The sequence below is a fragment of the Antechinus flavipes genome, chromosome 3 (assembly GCF_016432865.1).
Source record: "Antechinus flavipes isolate AdamAnt ecotype Samford, QLD, Australia chromosome 3, AdamAnt_v2, whole genome shotgun sequence".
In the NCBI taxonomy this organism is placed as follows: domain Eukaryota; kingdom Metazoa; phylum Chordata; class Mammalia; order Dasyuromorphia; family Dasyuridae; genus Antechinus; species Antechinus flavipes.
This window is the reverse complement of record NC_067400.1, coordinates 416583657-416606630: the sequence shown is the minus strand read 5'-3', so window position 1 is coordinate 416606630 and position 22974 is coordinate 416583657. Positions and strand designations below refer to the sequence as shown.

At 35.0% G+C, this 22974-nt stretch overlaps 1 protein-coding gene across 3 annotated transcripts in view; it reads right to left on the bottom strand.

Moving 5' to 3' along the window:
* The window catches only part of GPR155 (G protein-coupled receptor 155), a 46079-nt gene extending 26759 nt beyond the window's left edge, over positions 1–19320 (bottom strand). The window contains exons 1-7 of one of the 3 annotated variants that reach the window (XM_051991069.1): positions 18824–19320; positions 17544–17685; positions 10293–10790; positions 5974–6373; positions 3707–3872; positions 2329–2484; positions 848–931 (exon numbers count right to left, since the gene is read on the bottom strand). In XM_051991069.1, coding sequence (XP_051847029.1) covers positions 848–931; positions 2329–2484; positions 3707–3872; positions 5974–6373; positions 10293–10758 — 1272 coding nt within the window. In that variant the 5' untranslated portion in view covers positions 10759–10790; positions 17544–17685; positions 18824–19320. Of the gene's footprint in view, positions 1–847; positions 932–2328; positions 2485–3706; positions 3873–5973; positions 6374–10292; positions 10791–17543; positions 17686–18290; positions 18428–18823 lie in introns of those variants that run through there. The other 2 variants (XM_051991070.1, XM_051991068.1) reach the window with 2 other exon arrangements.
* Positions 19321–22974: the final 3654 nt, after the last annotated feature.

Below are 22974 nucleotides of genomic sequence, written 5' to 3'. Positions count from 1 at the left end.
CCAACAGTCCTAGTTTTAACGATCAACTTTCTATCTAGCAGAATTCCAAAAACACTAAAAAAATAAAATAAAATAAAAACTTTACATTGAAAATTGTTAATTTTCCTTTCGATTGTAGTTCAAAACAAAGATTCAGTAATTTAAAAATTCTATTATAACGATTTATTTATTTCATATGTAATATGAGCGGTTATCTCACTGTTGAAGTGAGGGCATAGCAATCCTCAACATTGTGATAAAAATTCATTTTCCTCCAAACCCATCAGTGTTCTCTTGCTCAAGAATCTAGGCAGCTCACAGTATAGTTTGATACCATGACTTTCTCTGGGACACATGTAACAGATATACAGTGAAAGCTACCTAGGAATACTAGATCCCTGAGCCATATTACTCTGTCATGAAGAAATCACAGTATAACATAAGCCACAAATCTCTAGCTATCCAAACTTTTTTTTTTTCCTGCTCATTTGCTGCCTGTAGGCAATTTCATGTTTTGGAGAGAGGCTGGCTAAGGCCTAGGGGCAACAGTTGCTGCTTATACCCCAGGCTATTAAGCTTCACTGACTTTCTTAATTTGGAAACATTCTCAGAACCATTAGAGAAATTCTTATCTCATTTCAAATTATTATAGAAACACTGAAGTAATTCATATTATTTAATAATGGGAGTATCAAATTCTAACTGATTTGTAATTTGGTAACTTTTTTTTTTTTTAACTAGGAAAGATCTGAGAACATAACTAAGTCAAATATTCTTCCTCCTAAAGAAATAATAATCTTTCACAATATCAGAGTAATTCTTAGGAAATTCTTATTTCTAAAGACCTATAAGTTTTTTTTTTACTAACCTGAGCAATGAGTAAATTAGTTGTTAGCATATGAGGAAGCTGTTTGTATTTCTTACTCAGAAGTAGAACAGCAAGAGACCAGATCTGAAAGATTAAGGGGTTAATAGCTTATAACATGGTTTCAATTGAATACATATCTCATGACCCATTAGTCAGCTATTTTAAAAAATTCCTACTTTAAATAGTCTGATATTACACAGAATAAAATGTAAGTACCTAAAGTAAAAAATCAGGGAAATGGTGCTTTTACCTGAAATTCTCCCTTGAATAGAGCCTTTGAGAATATCTAGACATCTAGAGTCATTTTTGGATTATCCCTACATTTCAATTTTTTGCGGATAGAATAGAAGCAGGTATAGTTGTGTGCTATCAACTCATAAGTAGTTAAGTGTCTGTAGACAGAAGAGAACTTCTACATGCTTTATTAAATCTCTCATTTTCTATTTTTGCTCTTTGGGCTCTCCAGATTTTGTTTATTATTGTTTTTGCCTTTGTTTTCAAAGAGGACAAACAACCCAACAGGGTATTATCTTGACACTCAAGTGAATTGGATTAAAGATCCAATTAATAATCAGATATACAATCATCAACTCCATTCTCTCTTCTAGTTATCCAATGGGAAGGCAAGGCAAGAGTTAGGATGAAGTAGATGACCTTGGGATCTTAGATGTCTGACTTCAACTACCAAAGTAGTAATCCTCACTGCTGAGTTTGTGAACCATCAAATACCCTCAACTTGGTTTAGTGCACTGGCTGAGGTTTACTGGGGTGTGGCCACTGCATATGCTACAGCCTCTTAGAGGTACAGATGAGACCTGAGTACTAAGTGGACACTAAGGAGCTCTCACACTAACGGTGCTAGTCCTCTAAGATGCTTGCCAGATATCTATATTTTGGATAGCTTTTCTTTTAAGGACATATAGAGATGCATATCCAAATATATGTAGCACTAAGCCCTAAACATAACACTCCTCCATGCTTTATTCTCTAAATGAAAAAAATTGCTAGTCTTTAAATTAGATTAAATTAATTAATCTTCTGGCTGCTTTCTTTGTTACCTCACTACTAAGCAAATGGTAATGTTGTCCATATGGTTCTTATTCCTAAGATTCAACATAAGAACCTTAATATGACAAAAAGAGAACTTGAAACATTTTGTCAACTATATTCTCTGTTGATAAAACAACAGCCAGATTCTTTTCCTCTCCTTTATTAGGTATTTAAAACATGATTTAAAATCAAACCACTATGATTTATGATTATGCTCACAATCAGATGGACTATAAATAATGAAATTCAAATTCAAAGCCAGACCTTTGATTGTAGATCTGTTACCTTGACCAAAAAAACAAACCAACCAACCAACAAACAAAACAAACTCCAAACCAACTATTTTTTTCAAACTCCTGATTCTTTTCTATAATAAAGTTGCCTCTGACATAAGTTTGTGGTTGTCATTTCATTTTTACTTAGTTACTTACCAAAGAGACCAAACTGACGATACTTATGTCAAAACTAACATTCTGGATGGCATATGCCATGGGCTTTGGATCCATAGAAGGAATGGTTAGTAACCATGCAGAAACATACATGATTGGAGCTGAGACAAAAGTGCTTATCACCATCCCTGAAGTTATCTGTAAACAGAGATCCATTTAGGGAAAGACTGATAATTCTGCTTTAAAAAAAAAAAATAAGCAAATTTTGTTTCTAGAGAATACCAAAGACAAACTAAATATCACATTTAAAAAACATAAAATGTTGACACTAAATATAATCTTTTTTTCCAGTTTCCTTGAAATGATATCTGATAAATTAGTTTTCTAAGTTTATTTCTCTAATCTTAATTACTCAGTTTTATATCTGTACTTTCCATACAGTATAAAATTATGCTATTAATTGCTACTTTTCCCAATATTTTTTGGCATAAACCAAAGATTTAAAGAAGTTTCTAAACAGTTTTTAGAACTTCCATAGTAATTAAAATATAGATTTATATAAAATATAGACTAAAATATAGATAGGCATCATGATTTTAAAAGGAAAATTACCTTTTGATTGAAAAAAAGTAAGAATATCTCCAATACTTAATTGCCAAGAACACTGGCTGATATATTTTCTTAGAGTCTTGTTCAATTCATACTATTTCAAAACTTTTCTGACCAATGTTTTAGAAGGTGATGAGTTTATACATACTACTCTAAATCATTGATAATTTAATATTAGAACGTATAAGTGCCATTTATTGTATTATACTAAATTTAGGAGCTTAATATCTGGTAAGCTGAACATATTGATCAAAATTTACATTTACACAATATTTTGTGATGATAAAGAACTTCCCCATACATTATCTATACTGATAGAACTGATATTTCAAACACTGAAAATTTTCTTTCCTATAATGTACTATACTTAAGCAGGTAAAAACAAAATATGAAATAGTTCACAATAGAATCTGAATAAAGATGAAGTATTTAACAATACTTATTACACAGAAAGAAAAAGAAATACTATTTCTGTATATATAATGAATAAACAGATTTAATATATGTATAAATACTTGCCATATCAGTATATACATGTCAAACCAGAGGTGTCAAACTCAAAGCTCAATTCTGAGTGCTGCCCCAATCATATTAAAATGTAACTGGAAAATGTTTAACAAAACAAATAAAAATATATCATAGATGGTATTAATTTGTGGTTTTCTAAGTTAATATTTAGCCCAGGAGGATATGTTTATATTTAAGTGTGACACCACTGTGCTGCACAATCAAAAAAATAATGTTGATTTCTACATTTTAAAACTACCACACGATTACAAAGTGAATTATTTCTAAAATAATATGTACATACAATCTCTACTTCCATGTTGAACTGTGTTGCAAAGATAGCCACTCCTGGTGCTACTGGAAAGACTCCATATAAAAATGCATAATTGGATAAGCTAGTATGATTCACTAAACCACCAGTCTTGTCCAAAAGCTCCACCATTTCTCTACACAGAAGTGGCATCACCAGGCTGAAAAGAAAGCCAGTCATTTATATTGCAATAAAAATGCCAGATCTTAGTTCACCCTCGTTTCCTGTATTTTCTTATTAGCAGCTATTTCCATGAATTTAGACATAGTTTGTTACCTCTCTTGCAAACAAGTGTACTCTCATGCATGGTGAAATGCATATATTTTGAGTATGAAACGAGTATAGTTTGCTGAAAGCACAAAGCATGTATCCTAAGGCTACTTTTTAAAAATGATTCTGACTTTATTTTTAACTTAACTCACCAGAGGTCATTGACATATTTAAATCACTTGGTAAAAAATTTCAGGCACAGTATTTGATAGCATTTCAAAAACTATTTTATTCTTCGATTTTCCTTATTCTTATTGGTCTGTTTAAAATGTTTAAGATATGCGTGTAATATGAAAGTTGACAAGAAATTTTCAGGAAAATTATTGAAAACCTTTTTAGGAAAATCAAACATTTCAACAAAATTTGATAGGTTTTTAGAAAAAAAAGATTACTAAGACATCATTAGTTATAAAAAAAAAAGCCTGCTAATAATTTAGCCATAAAGTTTTTTTAAATCCTTAGAATTAACTCTAGCTTTAGAAAAGAACATTATTTTCTGTTTGAGGATTTTTAAGAACAAGATACAATTGAGAGTAGGACTGTTGAAATTTAGTATAGCTAAGAATCAATTAATACACAAATATTTCTAGAGCTCCTTGATGTCCAAATAAAAAAATAGCAAACCAAAGTGATTTTAATATCAAAGCTTAAATAAACCTTCAATAAAGACTGACAAAAAAAAGTGGCACTACAACACCAATACACATGGCACTTGTTGATCAGAATATGGCCTATACATAAACTCCAAGAATGTAAATGCCAAAAGGAAGTCTGACACCTCATTGTATAGGTATGGGGAAAAAAGTAAAAAACAAAACTAGAAGAGGTTAAATGACCTTCTCTAAAGTTATATAGCCAATAAGTAAACCACATCAGGACAGAACTTATAGTTCCTGAATTCCAATTCAATAAATATGTTAGTAAGCAATGATGCTTCTTGGGAGCACATTGTGATTCCTCTTGAGAGCACATTGTAAGTAATTTTTAAAAAATCTTTGCTCGCTAGTCTAAAAGCATTTATCCTTTTTCCAAAAAAAAAAAAAAAAACAAACAAACAAAAAAAAAAAACCCCAACTTTCTCCATTAGAAAATTTAAGAGATTATGACACTGATAATCAAAGATAAAACAATAATATTGAGTCAAATCAAGAAATACAGTAGAAAAGAAACTCTGAATCATAAACTGAAAGGAAAAACAATTATATTTTATATGTAAAGAATGGCTGATAGTACTACTACTGTTAGGACAGTAATTATACTGTAGCAATACTAAAAATTACTTTCCTTAATGGGAATACAGTAATCACATATTTTTCTAAGTTTTCACCAGTAAGATATTACATCGAATATGCTGTATGTCAAATTATACTACAACTATATTCATTTAATTGATTTAAAATATTTAAATAAAAGTACTATACATTGTGCCTGTGTCCCAAGCTACTCTGTATAATCTCTCAGTAAATCATCTAGACTGGATTAAATTAAAATCTTCCTACTTGGAGAAGTATACTGTGGCATGGTAGGGAGGGGGCCTATCTTGGAATCAGGAAGACCTGACTGACATAAATTGAGCAAGTAGCTTTGGAGAGTTTCTGATTGACTTTGGTGTTTGGAGGTTCTAAAATAGGCATGTCCCCATCTCTCAAAACATGAAATTCATGCAAGACACTTAGAAGAAAAAAAATACTAAGCAAAAAAGAAGTGAAAGAAGCCTTTAGGAAGTGAAATCAACAATATCTCCATCTATATTTAATGAAATGCAAAAGAGTAAGGTATGAAAGTGTAATGAGGAAGTAACTTTCTAGAAAAAAAATACATTTTTCTTTCATTTTAAGTAAGGACACTATTCCTAATATATTAAAGTAGAAGAAACTAGCAGCTGGAGGACTTCCTCCAAAATCATGGCTAAGGCTTTCCCCCACAATAACCTTTAAAGTGGTAGTTTCCATAAGACACAGACCCCACATTATTAAACAAACAAAACTTACAGTTTAGCTGTGATGAGCAGAATTATTGCAACAAATGCAGATTTCTTCAATTTTTTTATTTGTCCCACCATTGTGAGACCAAGATAAAATAGGGCTGAGCCAGAAAAAGAACTCCCAAGCCCATCCAGAAATTTTTCCATGTAAACTGGCACCTTCTGGCCAAGAATAAGATTGAAGGCAATTCCAATGAAGACCATAAATACAATAGGGTTCTGCAGCACACGCAAAAGTCCAAGTCCAACTATTTTCACTTTGTTTTGAGAGGTATCACGATTCTCTTTGTATTTTTGAATTTCACAGAAGATAAATCCTATAGGGTTTAGCATCATAAGAGATATTGGAGCCACCAAATAAATGTACTCAAGGTATTCTGGATAAGTAGTTTGATATAAAGCTTCCACTGGAAAACAAGAGTTAAAAATGATTACAAAATGATATATTATTTAAATAAAGTATACATAAAATGCTTCCATGTACATAATTACAAATGTTTCAAATTAAATTTAAATACAGGTTGATCACATTAGCCTGTTTGATTCAAAATACTTTTGGAAATACCTGGAAATGAAGGTTACACAGTTAGATATTTTGAGCATTACGATATTAAACATTATATACAATTTTATTGTGTTAAGTAATTGTTTTTAATAGTTAAAGAAAAATTCTACTAATTTTAACTAATAGGTTACTAACTGGGGAAAGAATAGTTTTCATGTTTAAGTTAAAGAAAGGAGAAACCCTTGGCTTAGAATGTAATGTACCATATGAAGCTAAAGACTAATGTTTAGATAGAAATTTTGGAATATAAGCTACCTCAAAACTGAAATCAAAGGGGGAAAAATATCTAAACCAAAAAAGCATCCATTAAACATCCACTATGTGCAATAATGTGCATTTAAAAATAAAAACCAATCTTCCAATAGTTGTATTTAGAATATTAATTTGTATTACATTATGGCTTTGCTTTTAAAAAGTTTCTAATCAAAGTAGGCATTTTAGGGTTAATTCTAAAACAGAAAATAACTAAGAACATGATGCTCCTCAGCTCTGGCTCCTTTCCCTATGTCCAAGCAACTGGACAATTCTCAGGTGGCTTCCCCTTCCCATCACAAATGGCACCAAAAATTTAATAGACATGTATTTAATGTGTTCATCTTTCTCAGAAATGTCTGTATTTTTGCAGGGGGAAATGCCAAAATAAAAATTTTTACACAACCACAGGTACAATGAATGGCAGCTAGATGAAAGGTATACTGGCTGGCAATATGTCTTTCAGCAAATTATAATCCTGACTTCAATCCAGCCTATTTTAATTGTCATACATTTTCACAATGTAAGATCATCAGGTTTTAAAGTCTTTCCCAAACTACTTAATAAAATAAAATGTTATCCCCTATTTATTTAAAAGAATAAATTAAAAAACAAGCAGATGGAAATATATGCCTAAAACTGCATCTACATTTGGGAACAGAAGCAGCATTTATATCCTATAAATTGTAGAAATCTCAGGCTACTACTTAACCTGGTATATGATGTCCCCTTACATAAGACTTCAAGACTACCCTGGTAGACAAAGGTTTCAGTGAGCTCTGAAAATAACTCTTATTCCACTCACTAAAACCTATGCTTCTCAATCAGCAATGTATTTTGCCAAACACACTGCTTCACGTGGTAATGATAAAGAACTTAATTATTTCAGCAATGGGTGCTATGTAAACTAAATGAACGTGTATAAGAATACAGGTTTATAGTTTATTTGATATTATAGATTAAAAGAAAAGAAAAAGTCACAAGGAACAAGATAAATATTTAAAGTATGTGAAAGATTAAGTTTCTAAATTTACATAAGGATAACATAAACTGATAGGTAAATATTCATCTACCTAGTCCACTGAGATAGTTATATAAAGTATATTCCAAAACTTATATAACCAAGTTATCTAACTTTTGTAATTTCACCTTCATCCATCAATTAAGATAACTTGTTTGGAGAATATAACCTTGAATTTTCCATTTTTTAACATAAGTACTTACTTAGGTGATGGGTATGCCAGCAGGGCACAAGTACTAAAAAGTACTAACAATACTATTACACTAAAAGCTCTCAAATATGGTTCTAGCAACAGACGTCTGTTTTTATGGTCCAACCTAGCTAAGTATGGAGGGGCTCGTCACTAATAGACTGATGAATTCTTTGGCCATGGCAACTCGGAAAAGAAAGAAAAATATTAATATGGCTCCCCTTACATTTCTGCAGTAAAGGTAGTCGAGTGGTTGAAAAGAGGATACAAACACAATGAATTTTCAGACTACCTATAAATACTAATTCAGCTGCTAGTACTCTAAATATGAAGTTATTGCCCAATAGCAAAATGGTAGACTTTGTAGACTAAAGTCTTAGAACATGGAACATTCTTATCAGAACCAATATATGAAAATGTACAACTTTAATTTTTTTGAAGGTATTATTTTAAACTGCCATAACTAATGAACTCTGTTCATTAACTGATGCAAACTAAGCTAAATTAATCTTGACATTCTGAGTATAATTGAAAAAAAGGATGTCTCATAGGTTCTCCTTGGAGAGGCAAATAAAATAATTAGCATAGCTGTTTTTTATCATGCATACAAAGACAACAAGCTATATTATTTCATGCAACATTTGTTCAAGTTATATTGCAATGCTGATGATAAATATCTACAGAAAGATTCCTATGAAAATGATTACACCGTATACATATATTGTATTTAACTTATACTTTAACATATTTAACATGTATTGGTCAACCTGCCATCTGGGGTAAGGGGTGAGGGGAAGGAGGAGAAAAGATGGAACAAAAGATTTTGCAATTGTCAATGCTGAAAAATTACCCATGCATATATCTTGTAAATAAAAAACTGTAATAAAAAAAAGAAAATGATTACACCTTATTAATAATACCAATTAAAAAAAGATGCGGAAGCAAGAGATTATTCAAAGAATGATCAACATCTTTCAAATTATATCAAATTATGAGGCAATATACTTTGTTATTTAGTTAATTCAAGTAAAGTTAGGTATGGAGAAAAATACTGACTTGGGCCTACTTTCCTATGTATGCTAATTTTTAATACTAATTTGAATTTAAATAATCTTCACTTCAGCATCTTTGATGAGCATCTTAGAACAGACATACTTCTAAAAAAGCATTATTATAAAAAAGTATTTTAAAATTAAATTTGATGATGATATAAATTATCATTCAGACCTAACAAAATGGGAAGGAAAAGAAGAAAGATGAATATTTTTGATGAGCATCTTAGAACAGACATACTTCTAAAAAAGCATTATTATAAAAAAGTATTTTAAAATTAAATTTGATGATGATATAAATTATCATTCAGACCTAACAAAATGGGAAGGAAAAGAAGAAAGATGAATATTTTAGACTATCAGATTTCTTTTAGCAAAGGTAAAATCTGGGACTTGGGAAATGTTCATTTATCCATGTTATCCAAATACCCTATTACTATAGATTGAAAGCTTTGATTGAAAAGAAATCTGGTCTTGAATTCCACTAATTCTTGCTAGAAATAGGATATATTTACATTCAAAGCATTCTGATGTCTTTTGTTATCAAATATTCAATTAAAAACAAAAAACAGTATTGAAAATTTGGCTTTTTAAAACATGGCAAAAGGACCAGCTCTTTCACACTAAACCTACTGTAAAATGTGATGGGTAGAAAAAGGACAAAAATATGATTTAGAACTAATCAATATTATTTTAAAGATTAGTTAGGCTCTTTTAAAAAAGTCAGACTAATATGGAAATGTTTTGCATGACTGCACCAAATATAACCTATATCAAATTACTTGCCTTCTAAATGAGAGAGCAGGGGGAAAAAGTAGGGAGAGAATTTGGAACTCAAAACTTTTAAAAACAAATGTTAAAAATTGTTTTTATATTTAATTGGGGGAAAATAAAATATAAATAAAAATTTTAAAATAGACATTTAAAGGATACTTCAACTCTGATATCTGGAAAAATACATGGTTTAGCTCATATTTATCATTATTATATTTTTAAAGATAAATAATCATTAGCAATTTTTGTTTTTGCTGAGGCAGTTGGGGTTAAGCAACTTGTCTAGAGTCACCCAGCTAGGAAGATTAATAGCAAATTTTAAGGAAAAACATAACTATAAATATCCCCAAAAAAGAAAATCCTCACTTTAAAAACTCTCTTTGCTACTAAAAGCTTAAATGTTCTTTCTAAGACATTTGGATAAAGTAATAAAACATATGAATAATAAAAATATGGGGAAAAAAAACCTTACCTATAGGATATCCCAATGCAAAATCATTGCTTTGTGTAGCAAATATAGGGAACAATCCAGCTTTGCTAAATCGACTGTCAGGACGAGCAACTAATAATGTTAACACACACACGATAAAAAATATAGCAGCTTTAGCAACTAAGATACTATAAAGGAAGGACCAATTTACATTGGAAAAATTAAGTATAACCATGTTTTTGAATAGTAAAGCTGGAAGTGCAAAATGGGAAACAAAATTCCCTAATCCTTTGGCCTGTGTTGATGTTATAATGTGGGCCCTTCCTGCTATATATCCACAAAGTATTATGCCAAAGCATTCTAACAAGGCTGGGAAAAGACTAGTTATTGACATCGATGGAGTACTACTGGTGGCATTAAAATGATAGGCTATTGTTGCAGGCAAAGAACTGGTCATGTTGACTGATGAAGAGAGGTTATTTGAAGTCAGGCCAGCAAAGGAACTCATTTTTCTCTCACCAGACTGCTCCAACTAAAATTCTGGAAAAAAAGCAAATAAAATTTAGTGTAACTTGATAAATCTGAGTATTTCTGTTAAAACAGTACATTCTTTAATCTCTTACCCATCCCTATTTCCCAATAAGAACATTAGTAGGACAGGTAAATAAACCCACTCCCCTCCATTTAAGAGAAATACAATGGAAAAATAGTTCATATTAATTTTAACATTTAAAAATATATTCAATTAGAATGCAACTCTACTTGCAATGATTATGTATGTTATCAGACAAGTAAGGAAAAAACCTGAGTAAAATAAGGTATATATCAAATATTGCCAATTACATAGGTGCTTTCTCTCAGAGGAAATTTTTGCTATTCCATTTGGCACCTTTGGCTTAGTACAATTTGAGAATTATAAAATGACTATAGGATAGCGTGTTAACACAATCATACATCTGGAACTGGAAGCGATCAAGTCATCTTAACCAACCCTATATTGTTACAGATCAGGAAAATACATTATAGCTTCCTGTAGCCACATACATTCCCAATAGTAGCTTCTGATATCACTACTACTACTCTAGATTCATTTTGGAATCCTAAGTCCCACTCTTGAATTCTAGAGCCCTAGGAGAGTCTCTGGGGCAATGGAAACCCTCTTGAAGCAGACTAATTTTGGGGACTGCCCTAAAAGTTTTCTTTTTTTTTAAATTTTATTTAATAATAACTTTATATTGACAGAATCCATGCCAGGGTAATTTTTTTTTTACAACATTATCCCTTGCACTCATTTCTGTTCCGATTTTTCCCCTCCCTCCCTCCATCCCCTCCCCTAGATGGCAAGCAGTCCTTTATATGTTAGATATGTTACAGTATATCCCAGATACAATACATGTTTGCAGAACCGAACAGTTCTCTTGTTGCATAGGGAGAATTGGATTCAGAAGGTAAAAATAACCCGGGAAGAAAAACAAAAATGCAGATAGTTCACATTCGGTTTCCCAGTGTTCTTTCTTTGGGTGTAGCTGCTTCTGTCTATCATTTATATCAATTGAAACTGAGTTAGGTCTCTTTGTCAAAGAAATCCACTTCCATCAGAATACATCCTCATACAATATCGTTGTCGAAGTGTATAATGATCTCCTGGTTCTGCTCATTTCACTTAGCATCAGTTCATGTAAGTCTCGCCAGTCCTCTCTGTATTCATCCTGCCGGTCATTTCTTATAGAACAATAATATTCCATAACATTCATATACCACAATTTACTCAGCCATTCTCCAATTGATGGGCATCCATTCATTTTCCAGTTTCTAGCCACTACAAACAGGGCTGCTACAAACATTTTGGCACATACAGGTCCCTTTCCCTTCTTTAGTATCTCTTTGGAATATAAGCCCAATAGAAACACTGCTGGATCAAAGGGTATGCACAGTTTGATAACTTTTTGTGCCCTAAAAGTTTTCAATCTAATTCCCAGTTGAACCCAGAAAAATCCTTAAGGTACCCAAAGCATTTCTCAAGCTAAATGCTTAGTATATATGTCAATGAGAGAGCTAATATTTATTGGCTAATGAAGAATCTCAATAGGAAATTTCCAAATAGAAAAAGAAAATAAAGAATAAAGAGATATGGATAAAGCCTAATGATAAGCTTCAATATTTTTCCTAAAGTCAGTTTCTACTTCCCACTTTTCTATTTTCCTCTGAAAGTCTCCTACTTAAGTCCAAAGCAAATAGGTTAAAAGGAGAAAATTGATCAAACAGTGAGGGACCGTGGGGGGGGGGGGGGGGGGGGGAGGGAACAAATAGGAAAACAGATCCCATCCATCTCTTAGCACTATTTTGTAAGAAAAAAAGAGCAAATTAATTTTCAAGTTTTACAATAAACCCTCATAATAAACCAACCTATGTTTGCCCTTCTGTTGCCTTATGCCATGCCTTATTTTGTATCTCATCAACTACTATGTATGGCTTACTGGAGAAAAGTACAGAAAGACTGACATGCTATATAAAAACAAGTCCAGAACCAAGTTACATAAGCTAAACGAAAAATGTGATACTTTAATGGGAACTCTTTTTTTGGCTAACTTTCATGCATCAAATCCTTTTTGAGCTCAGCTAAACACCTGTTTGTAAGCCTGAAGGAATTTCAGGACTCCAAAGAGCTATAATTTCACCAGTATAGACACTCACTTTCTCCATTGATATAAAGAACAATAAATACCTCTAGAATTCAGTAGATTAGTACCTAGCATATAGTGTCTTGCCCAGAGCAGCCACTTAATCAGTATTTGTTGAATAGAATCAATGATAAATTCAAGGAATTTTGCTGGGGCCAAAGGAAAAAAAAATCACTCCAAAGGCAATCTGTGTACCGCACCTTTTTGAATTTAGGTTGATGCTTAGACAGATATACTTTATCACTAAGAACAAGCCACAAAGTTAAACACAAAATTCATAAAGATCTTGACAGAACTTGCTAGAGTTTGTACTTGATTGGCACAATCCTCAAAAATTCAAGGTAATCCCCATATAACAGGGAGGTATTAGAAGACAACTTTAGAAGAAGAAATGGAGATAAGGGGTTTAAAAAAAAAAAAGAGAGAGAGATAGCTAAAGAATTATCCAGATTATCCAGAGTGCTACTACTGTAGGGCATTTTTATACACTTCATGTGGCAATAGCATGGCTGATTTAGAGCTAGGAAGGACTTCAAGTTCCATCTCTGACACATCCTGGCTGAGTGACCCTAAGGGAATCACTTAACCTTTCATATTCTTTCATATTCATAACCTTTATACATAATCTATAACACAACCTTTCGTATTCTAGGCTGTAAAATTGCACAGAAAGAATTGGCTTGGGATTAGTAGTGGGAGATTCTTCTTGCAATAAAATCACATCTTTAGTCACTATCTCTATTCTATCTCATTCTGTGTATTATGGTGTCCAGATTGGTATAAAAGAAAATCATGCAATACAATTCTTAGGACTGAATATCAATCACTTCTTCTACATACATACATGTCTGCCATTTACATTAAACAAAAGAATGAAATAGGCTATGACTAAGGCTCAAAGTAACTTAACATGTTTAAGTAGAGTAATAAATAATAATGCAGAACTTCGTTTATGAAGATCTGTTAAGTCAGACCCAATTATATGCAAGGCAAGAGCTATTCCCACAAGGTAATATCTTCAACTTTTTTTTTAAAAGAGAAATGTGATACAGCTTAATTACATATATAATCAGGAACCAGTATGGCAAATTTTATTTTTACACATGCAAAAAGTAATAGTGAGTTAGGTATAGCTAAAGTGTGCTATTATTAAAGTCAAAAAAATCAGTTTTAAGTTTTTATGTTTGTTGAATCTTAAAAGAACCAAATCTTAGAATTTCAGAAATAAGTTTTCATGCCAAAAAATATTTTATGTAATTAATGTAACATCTCAGAGCCCAATTTATAACATATACATTTAAGATGCATTTTTTAAACTTATAGCAACATTACAATTTTTAAAACTATTCAAATGGAGAATCTAAGTGAATCTGGTACAAAGAATTCAAAGAGCTTTGAAAAGGTCATAACTGTCACTACAATGAATTAAACTTATTTAGGTAATTAAAAAAAAAACATGCCAGGTAAGTTGTTCAATAATAGTTAAAAATAATTAGTGAATATAATCAATACTTAACTAAGCACCCTCTAACTGGGTAATTTATTTTGACATTGTAATAGTGGCAAATCAGAAGAGGAAATGGCAAACCACTCTAGTATCTCTGTCAAGAAAACTCCAAATAGGGTCATAAGTAGCAGATAGGACTGGAAATGGCTGAACAACAAAAATAACAATAATTGTAAAGGAAGAAAATTAAAAAAGAATAGCAATAATGGAGCAATAAGAATCTTTAATATTTTCCAAAAAAAGACAAAATTAGGCACTTCAATAGATTAAAAAAATGGAATAACAGAATCTCCAACCTACAAAATACTTTAAAAGGATAAAAAAGTACAATGCATAACCTATGACAACTATGATAACTATGTTATGTGTATATATCATTATTATAGATAAGTGAAAATTCTAATCAGTACTACAGCACAAGGATTAAATGGATACTTATAAACATCACATTTTTTAAAAGCTGAACAGAAATAATGAATTGGACTTTTGCAAAGTATTTAATTCTCAATTAAACTGTTTTCTTTTTAAGAAATTCAATATTCTTTTATCAGGTGCCATCAATAGAGCATTTTTTAAAGCCATCAGAGAGTAATAAATTAATTCAGTTTCTGCCACTGAATACTTATTCACTATAGCAACACTTTTAATACTTCTTTTCCCCTTCCTTTTTCTCCTTGATATCCTTTGCCCAACTTCTAGAAATAGACATCTACACTAAAGGTCTTCATAACTTCACCAACCACACAGTCTGATTCAAAACAGACATTCCACAGAAAGAGATCTTTCTGGTCACTAATGATCTCTTTATCACTAAATCCAAAGGATTCTTTTCTGTCCTCTTTTCTCTAGCTCCTAACATGCTGAACTATCTCTTTGAATTCCATAACCATGAACTATCATAGTTCTCCTGTTTTTTGAATAATTCTACTATCTATTCCTAAGGGGCAACTACAAGGCTAAGGTTATGGAGAGCTGGGCCTTAAGTTATAGGAAGACAAAGTTCAAATACCACCTCAGGAACATCCTGGCTGGATGAGCCTGGTCAAGTTAATTTTGTTTGTCTCAATAACCTAAATTGTAAAATGAGGGCCCTACCTCCAGGGTTGTTGTGAGGATCAAATGAGATATTTATAAAGCACTTATAAAGTTCCCAGCACAGAGTAAGTACTTAATAAACAATTACCCATAGCCCAAGAGAGGTGCTATAAATATAGCCCTTATTGAATACCTATACTGTGTGATAAGTCTTTTGGAAATTCTTCTCATTTGATCCTCATGACACTAAAAGCCATGTGCTTTTCTCATGCCCATATTATAGCAGAAGAAACTGAGGCAAACAAAAGTTAAATGACTTGCTCAGGGTCACATAGCTAGTATCTAAGCCCATATTAGAACTCAGAATTTTTTGACTCCAGGTCCAGCTGTCTCAAACAAGAAATAAGTTTGTTGCTTCCTGACAATAGCAATTAATGACAAGTTTTTTTGTTTTGTTTGTTTGTTTGTTTGTTTACCAAGCAGGGCAAGTAATTGAGATGTCTAATGATATGCTAGAGAAGAAAAATAACTAGTATATCTGGGGAAGGAGTGAAAGTCATGACTATTTTACAAATGCTGAATTGCAATCTAAGGGGCACAATATTTAAATAACCACATCAGTTTCTTTATAGGAATGAATTCATGGCATGTGTGCATGCGCGCGCGCGCACACACACACACACACACACACACACACACACACACACCCGGAGGCAGAGACAGACAGAAAGATACAGAGATTCACAGATAAAAACAAACCAGGGTCAATTTTTTTTTTTTTTGGGGGGGGGGGGTGAGGGGCAAGTTACTGGGTAAGAGATAAACTGCTATAGAAATAAAAATCCAATAAAAAACTAATCTAAGCAGTCTAGGTTTCTTTATTGGACATGTGATTTCACCATCACAGGGAGTTCCCAGATAGGCACAAGTTCTACAATTTTATAGTGTTGAGAGAGTTACCTCAGGCACTAGTAATTGAAGTGCCTGGTCTGCCCAGTATCCATAATCTGCAGGATTTGAACACAGGCCTCTCCCATTCCCTGAGCAAGCTGTCTATGCACTATATAGTGCTGCCACTTAAATGAAGCAAATTAATCAATGGCTCAAGACTAAGAAAAGTTAGGAGAATCAGGTGGTAAAATGTGTCCATTACTTCTTTTAGTTTTATTTATTGCATGCCACACACAGGAAAAATTATTTCTATTCACTACTACCTTAGCATTAACTCAAATAAACTAATCCAATAGTTTTAACTAGTCCAAACATTAGATAAAATCTGATGTGCTAAGTTAACTGCCAACAAAACCTGAAGACACATTTAGGATTAAAGATATTTAAAATGAAAAGAAAGTACATATCATAATGCCACAATAATGGCTTGGTTAATTTATTTCTATGTAAAATAGGCATTGCTTCCCTTGGAATTCATATTCTTACCTCTTTAAATGTTAAGCAATGGAGAGTGAAACAATTAAATTATTTTCAAGTTGACTTTGACAGACTCATGGCTGTACAACATAGAAGAAAACATTACAAAAGGCTTACAACATAAAATGAGTTTTAAGTTTTAAATTAAAAAAAAAAAACAACAACAAGTTTTTTGAGTTACATTGAGTATTTTCACCTAATGGTCAAAGTTAAAGTCTGGATGCTGGTACTTAAAAAAAAAAGTTGGCTGTCCTTAAAAAAGGTCTCCCAGACCTTAATCTCACAACAGAATAAATGGAATGGGAAATGTAGCACCCTCATAAAACATTTAACAAACATTTGCTTTAGTGGATGGAAGTGAACCATTTTAGTCTTAAAAAACAGGGGTTAATGTGAAATGAAACTGGGTTCCAACTGATTATCCCCCGAAAAAAAGATCTTCAGGCTGAATTAAAACACACATACCACGCACACCACACAAGGTCTTCAGGCTGAATTAAAATACATACACACACACACACACACACACACACACACACACACAACCTCTTGCCCTCATCAGTACACCCTAATCACAGGACCTCTCCCCAACCCCCCAACTCATCCCGGACTTAAATGCTTCCCAACCCACTTCCTACTAACCTGAGAATGAAATGGGGCCCGGGAATCTCAAGACGGATAGCGTCCAACAGGGCCAGGGCTCCTTTCTTTAGGCGGCGGACCCGGGTCAGTCGGGCGTTACGGACGCTGGAGTGCCCGATAAGATGCTACTCCATCCGCGGGCCTGCAAGGGGGAGGGGGCGGGAGTGACCTAGGGGCTGAGGCTCGGGCGCAGGTGGCAACACGAGCCGTCTGTCAGTCCCAGGGTGCCAGGGGGAGGAGGTTAGGGAAGGACGTGGGAGGCACAATCCCTGTCACCGTGGCTGAGGGGGGAGGGGGTTCAGATCCCGGGAACACGGAATTCCTAGAGGCTGGCGGCTGTTTGTTTCCAACGAGAGAATAGAGTCTAAACCTCTGAAGGAAGAGGATGAGGAGCTGACCTTCTCATGTCAGCCCTCGGCTTGGCTCCCCCAGCTCCACGCTCCCTCGTACTCCGTGGGTCCCGAGCCTGCTTTCTCACGCGCGAAGGAACCGCAGCGCGCGGGCTCAAGGCCAGGGCGCAGTGAGAGACGTCGAGGCAGAGTCAGGAGCGTCTCTCCCTCCCACCCCCGCCAAGGTGTGGGCCAGGCGCAGACCCCTGTCCCCCCGGGTCGAGGCCGCATAGCCCCGGACGCGCGTGGACGCGCGTAGAGGGAGGGTGGAGGCGTCACATACAGACACGCTCCGAGCCAGGGTTCAATTAGTCTGGGGCTCAAATCGGGTGGGAAGAGGGCGCAGGGAGCTTCTCACCTGCCACCGCAGCTCCGGGGCCGCCGGCTGTGCCGTGCGGGCCACCAAAGCTTGGGGCTGGTCCGGAGTCTGGGGAGAGTTGGCTGGGGAGGAAGCCTTAGGCATCTCCCAGCCCGCCCCGAGCCTCCCGGTAGAGCGCCGGCGGGTTCTCTGGCAAGTTCCCGGAAAGGGAGAGTGCCACCCGCCCACCCTGGCCCCCAACCTCCCCGCGCGCGCTCCCGACAGCTCTAATGACTCCGCCCCCTGCAGGGCGCCCCTCCCCAGCCCGGTTCAGGCCCCGCCCCCCTCGGAGGACCGGAGTCCGGGGGCACCGAAGCTCCCCTGCTGGGGCTGGGGGAACTGGAGACCTGGAACGGGTCGGCGACTACTTCCGCCGGGACCCTTTTGCCCAAGATGGCGGCGGCGACGGCGGCGCAGAAGGGATCGATCGCTGTAACCTTCCAGGCGTCCTCGAAAGGACTTGTCCTTCTCTGCGCTAGTCCCGCCCCCCGGGCGCCGTGGTCCCCACAGAGGGTCAGCTTAGAAAGACCCACCATGGCCTCGGAGCCGGCGAGAGAAAAAAAAAATGGGACGTGTAGTGGCCACTGTCCTTCGCTGCCCGGCCTCCTGTTTGAATGAATGGCCATCAGCTCAAATGGAGCTTATGAAAGCTGTGGATCTCATCTAATGGAAACATCATGAAGACGTCAAAATTCCGTGATCGTAAAGACCCTCCTCTCTCCCCTCCGCTCCCTTAAAAAAAAATAGTTTAGTGATGCAATAACAGGTGTGGCAATCCAGGTCAACTTCCAGAAGCACACTAACTAAGCATCCTTAGGCGCCGGGAGGTGTTAACGGATTCTGAACAATGAACCTAATTGAACGGTGTTGAAACAACCTTACAAAAACCCATTTTCAGTATTATAACCCGCCCTCCAAAATTAAATCATAAATTAAATGTGGTTCCCTCAGAAAATTTACTCAAAAGTTCCACCTGAACTAAGAGGAAAACACCTTTAAAAAAATGACAATTACACGATCAGATTCCAATACGGTGTATCTCAGAAGCCTTAGGGCAGTTTTAAGCTTAAAATTAAGCAGTAATTTAAATCCTAAACTTAAAACTGCAATAAAAATTTTGGGTCACCGTCTAAAGTCATGAGCCTATTCTTTTTACAAGTAAAACAGTTCATACCTGTAACACAACTTGGCTATTGTTAAAATGTTATTTTCTTTAGATAAACAATTCCATTTTCCATAATTGCCAAAACCTTACTCAGCCTTCCGTTTTTAACCTCACCACCTCTTCTGGCAGCCGTGACCTCTTACCCATCTAGGGCGATTTACTTGGAAGCCGGAGGTTCTGTAAATTCACTGCAGAGGCTTGGGGAGGAGCTGAAACTACCCAAATTTGGGAGGAGGGGGTGGTGCTGAAAACACAGAAATCCTGGCATTTTTACAGTCAAAAGAATCATTTTTACTCTTCCTTTCTCTTCTCTTTTACTTAGCCTTTCCTACTTCCCTTGAAATACAGTCATTATTATTCTCCAATTTTTTCCAGACTGGTTATGAAACCAAGGGGGATTGGGGAGTTGGGAAAAACCAGGTTCTAAAGTTTAAATAATTCAGTTCAATTAACTAGTAAGTCTAGTCTGTTTTGTTAGTAGTAAAGTTGGAAAGTTTAGTCTGTCATTCAGTCAATAAGCATTAGTCAAGTACCTTATTATGTGTCCTGCACTGTTTTAAGTGCTGGAAATTCAGGGAAAAGCCAAAGACAGCTCCTGGGAGCAACATTTCAATACATACTTACAAACAAACTATGTACCGGATAAATAGGAAATAATTCATGAAGGGAAGGCCTTAGGTTTAGGTTAATTTTCAGTTACAGCAAGGTTGTTCAGGGCCTTGAAAATAACACCATCCTTAGATGATTTGAGGTAACTGGAATCTTGAAGGGAAAGGTCATATCTTAACATTTAGTTTTGAGTTAACATTCCAAAACAATAGTCATTGCTCAATTCACTCCACTTCTGCAAGATTCAGAAAAGTTTCCTCCCTGCAAATTAATATTTTCACCTTGAATGCGAAGAGGCCTCTGTCTTTACATAGGTCATCATCCCTGTCACTTCAGGGTAGGTTTCCTCAATTGTAAAATGGGGAAGATAAATAATAGCACCTAGCTCCTAAGGTTATGAGGATCAAATGAGATAATAGTTTTTAAAATGTTTATTTAGCACAATGCTTGGCATGTAATCAGTTTTATATTATACTTATTTCCTTCCCTACTGGGGGAAACAGACCACAGATAAGTAAATTTAAAGAAATTTTTGTATGGGTCCTGGGTGAGAGCCAATATCTGAGAATAGGAGAGGCCTTGGAGGTAAGAGGTAACTGGAGCTGACCCTTGAATGGAGCTAGGGATACTAGGAGGGAGAACATTTCAGGCATGGAGGGATACCCAATACAAAGATGTAAGGAAAATAAAATGGGTGCCTAGGAGGAAACAGAAAGTCAGTTTAGTTGAATAGTAAAATAATATGAAGTCAGCCTAGAAAGAGGTTTGAGGCAGGTTATGAATGATTTTAAATTTCAAACAGTAAAAAAAGCTAATGACTACATGAAGGGCATTGAAAATTTTTTCTCAGGAGACCATGAAATTTGGGTCTTTTCAATTCACATAAAATAACCTACTGGAAAACAAAAAGCCAACATTTCAGTCAATAGTAAAGACAATATGCAGGTAACAGAAATAGTTGATATACATATACCTGCTGAAGTCCTATTGTCAATTTTCCTTGAGTTGATAAAACTTTGAATCCTGAGGGGGAAAAAAAGACTTAAAGTTCCAATTCTGCCACAGCTATTTACTAATTCTTTGATCCTTCACAGGTCACCTAATCTCTGCCTCAGTTTTCTCATCTCATAAAAGGGGATAATAATAGCACCTACCTTCCAAGTTTGTTGGGAAGACAAAATGAGATACCATTTGTAAAGTGTTTTATACACTTTAAAACAATATATAAGATGCTAACTATTATTGTTTGGCTATTAGAACAAAATAGTTCTAGCATCCATGTAATTTAGTAAAGGAAAAAAAAATGTGGTGGAAACATTTTAAACATTCTTTCCGGTAAAAAGTTACAAAACTATTTTTTTCTGGTCTAAAATGCTTTCCAGACTTTTTCTTTTAGGAAAGTGGGTGGAAAATAGGCTAAGGTGTTTCTTAAGGAAATGGATGAATGATGGTAACAAAAATTTATCTATAGGTAATCCCATTTGCCTCTCTACCCACCCTGAAAAGAGGGGGGTGATGATCTCCATAAGGGCAGAGGTATCTTTGCATTCAAGGTGGAAATACTAATTTGCAGGGATGAAACCTTTCTGAATCCTTGTAGAAATGGAGTAAACTGAGCAGTGACTTGTTTTGGAATGTTAACCCAAAACTGAATGTTAAGATCTAACCTTTTGATTCCTGTTATCTCAAATAACTTAAGGGTGGCTTTATTTTCAAGAGGATGAGGGAACTCTGCTATTTGGGATATCTTTCTCTAGCATAGAAATAATTTTGATAGGGTAATAATAGTAATAACTAGCATATAGGTAGTTCTTTAAGTTCACAAATCACTTGATATAGAAAAATGTTAAACTAAATAAAATTGTTTCTGTCAGACAAATGACAAATTCAGAATATGGTGTGCATATTTTTTTTCTTCAATAGCAATAAAAACGGAAAAACTGAAGTAAAAGTTTTCAGGCCTCTAGAATTACAAAAATTAGTCAGAAAGTATATATAGAGAATATTGAAGACACAAAGAAAATATAAGCAATAGATATCTGTTTTAAATTTTCTCAAGTACTTCTAGTTGGTGCAGGGAATAAAGTGCTGTGGCCTGGAGTCAGGAAGACCAAATTCATGTTCAGATACTTACTAGCTGTGGACCTTAGGCAAGTCACTCTGTTTCCTCAGAGGAGAAAATGACAAACCACTCCAGCAACTTTGCCAATAAAATCCCAACTGGGGTCACAAAGTGTTGGTCGTGACTAAAAATTGAACAGCAACAAAAAGTACTACTTACATCAAGTAGGTTGGGAATAATCCCAAAATAAAATAGAAAAACAAATCAAGTAATCATATAAGACTGAAGAGCATTTAAGTAATGTGGTTTATCTTTTGATGGATACTATTTAATTGCTTCTTAGCTGCTAAATCCCACCTTCTACAAGAAATCTTTCCTGATCCCTTTAATGCCAATGGCTTCCCTCTGCTGATTTTCCCCAATTTATTCTCTTCTTCTCTCTCTCTCTCTCTCTCTCTCTCTCTCTCTCTCTCTCTCTCTCTCTTCTCTCTCTCTCTCTCTCTCTCTCTCTCTCTCTCTCTCTCTCTCTCTCTCTCTCTCTGTTTCTCTCTCTCTCTCTCTCTTTCTGTGTGTATATATATATATAGCTTGTTCATAGTTGTTTGCATATTTTCTTCCACATAAAATGTGAACTTCTTGAAAGCAGAGCCTTTTTTTGTTTTGTTTTGTTTGCTTTTCTTTATAGCCTGGTAGCTTGGCCCAGTTCCTAGGACATAGTCAAGGCTTAGTTAAATGCTTATTGACTAAGTGATCCACACTGCTGGAATGTTAGGTGGATTCTTAACAGGTTGCCGGGTTGGCTACTGATGGCAAGTAGCCTCTAATGAGATGTACTAGGGTTTTGAACC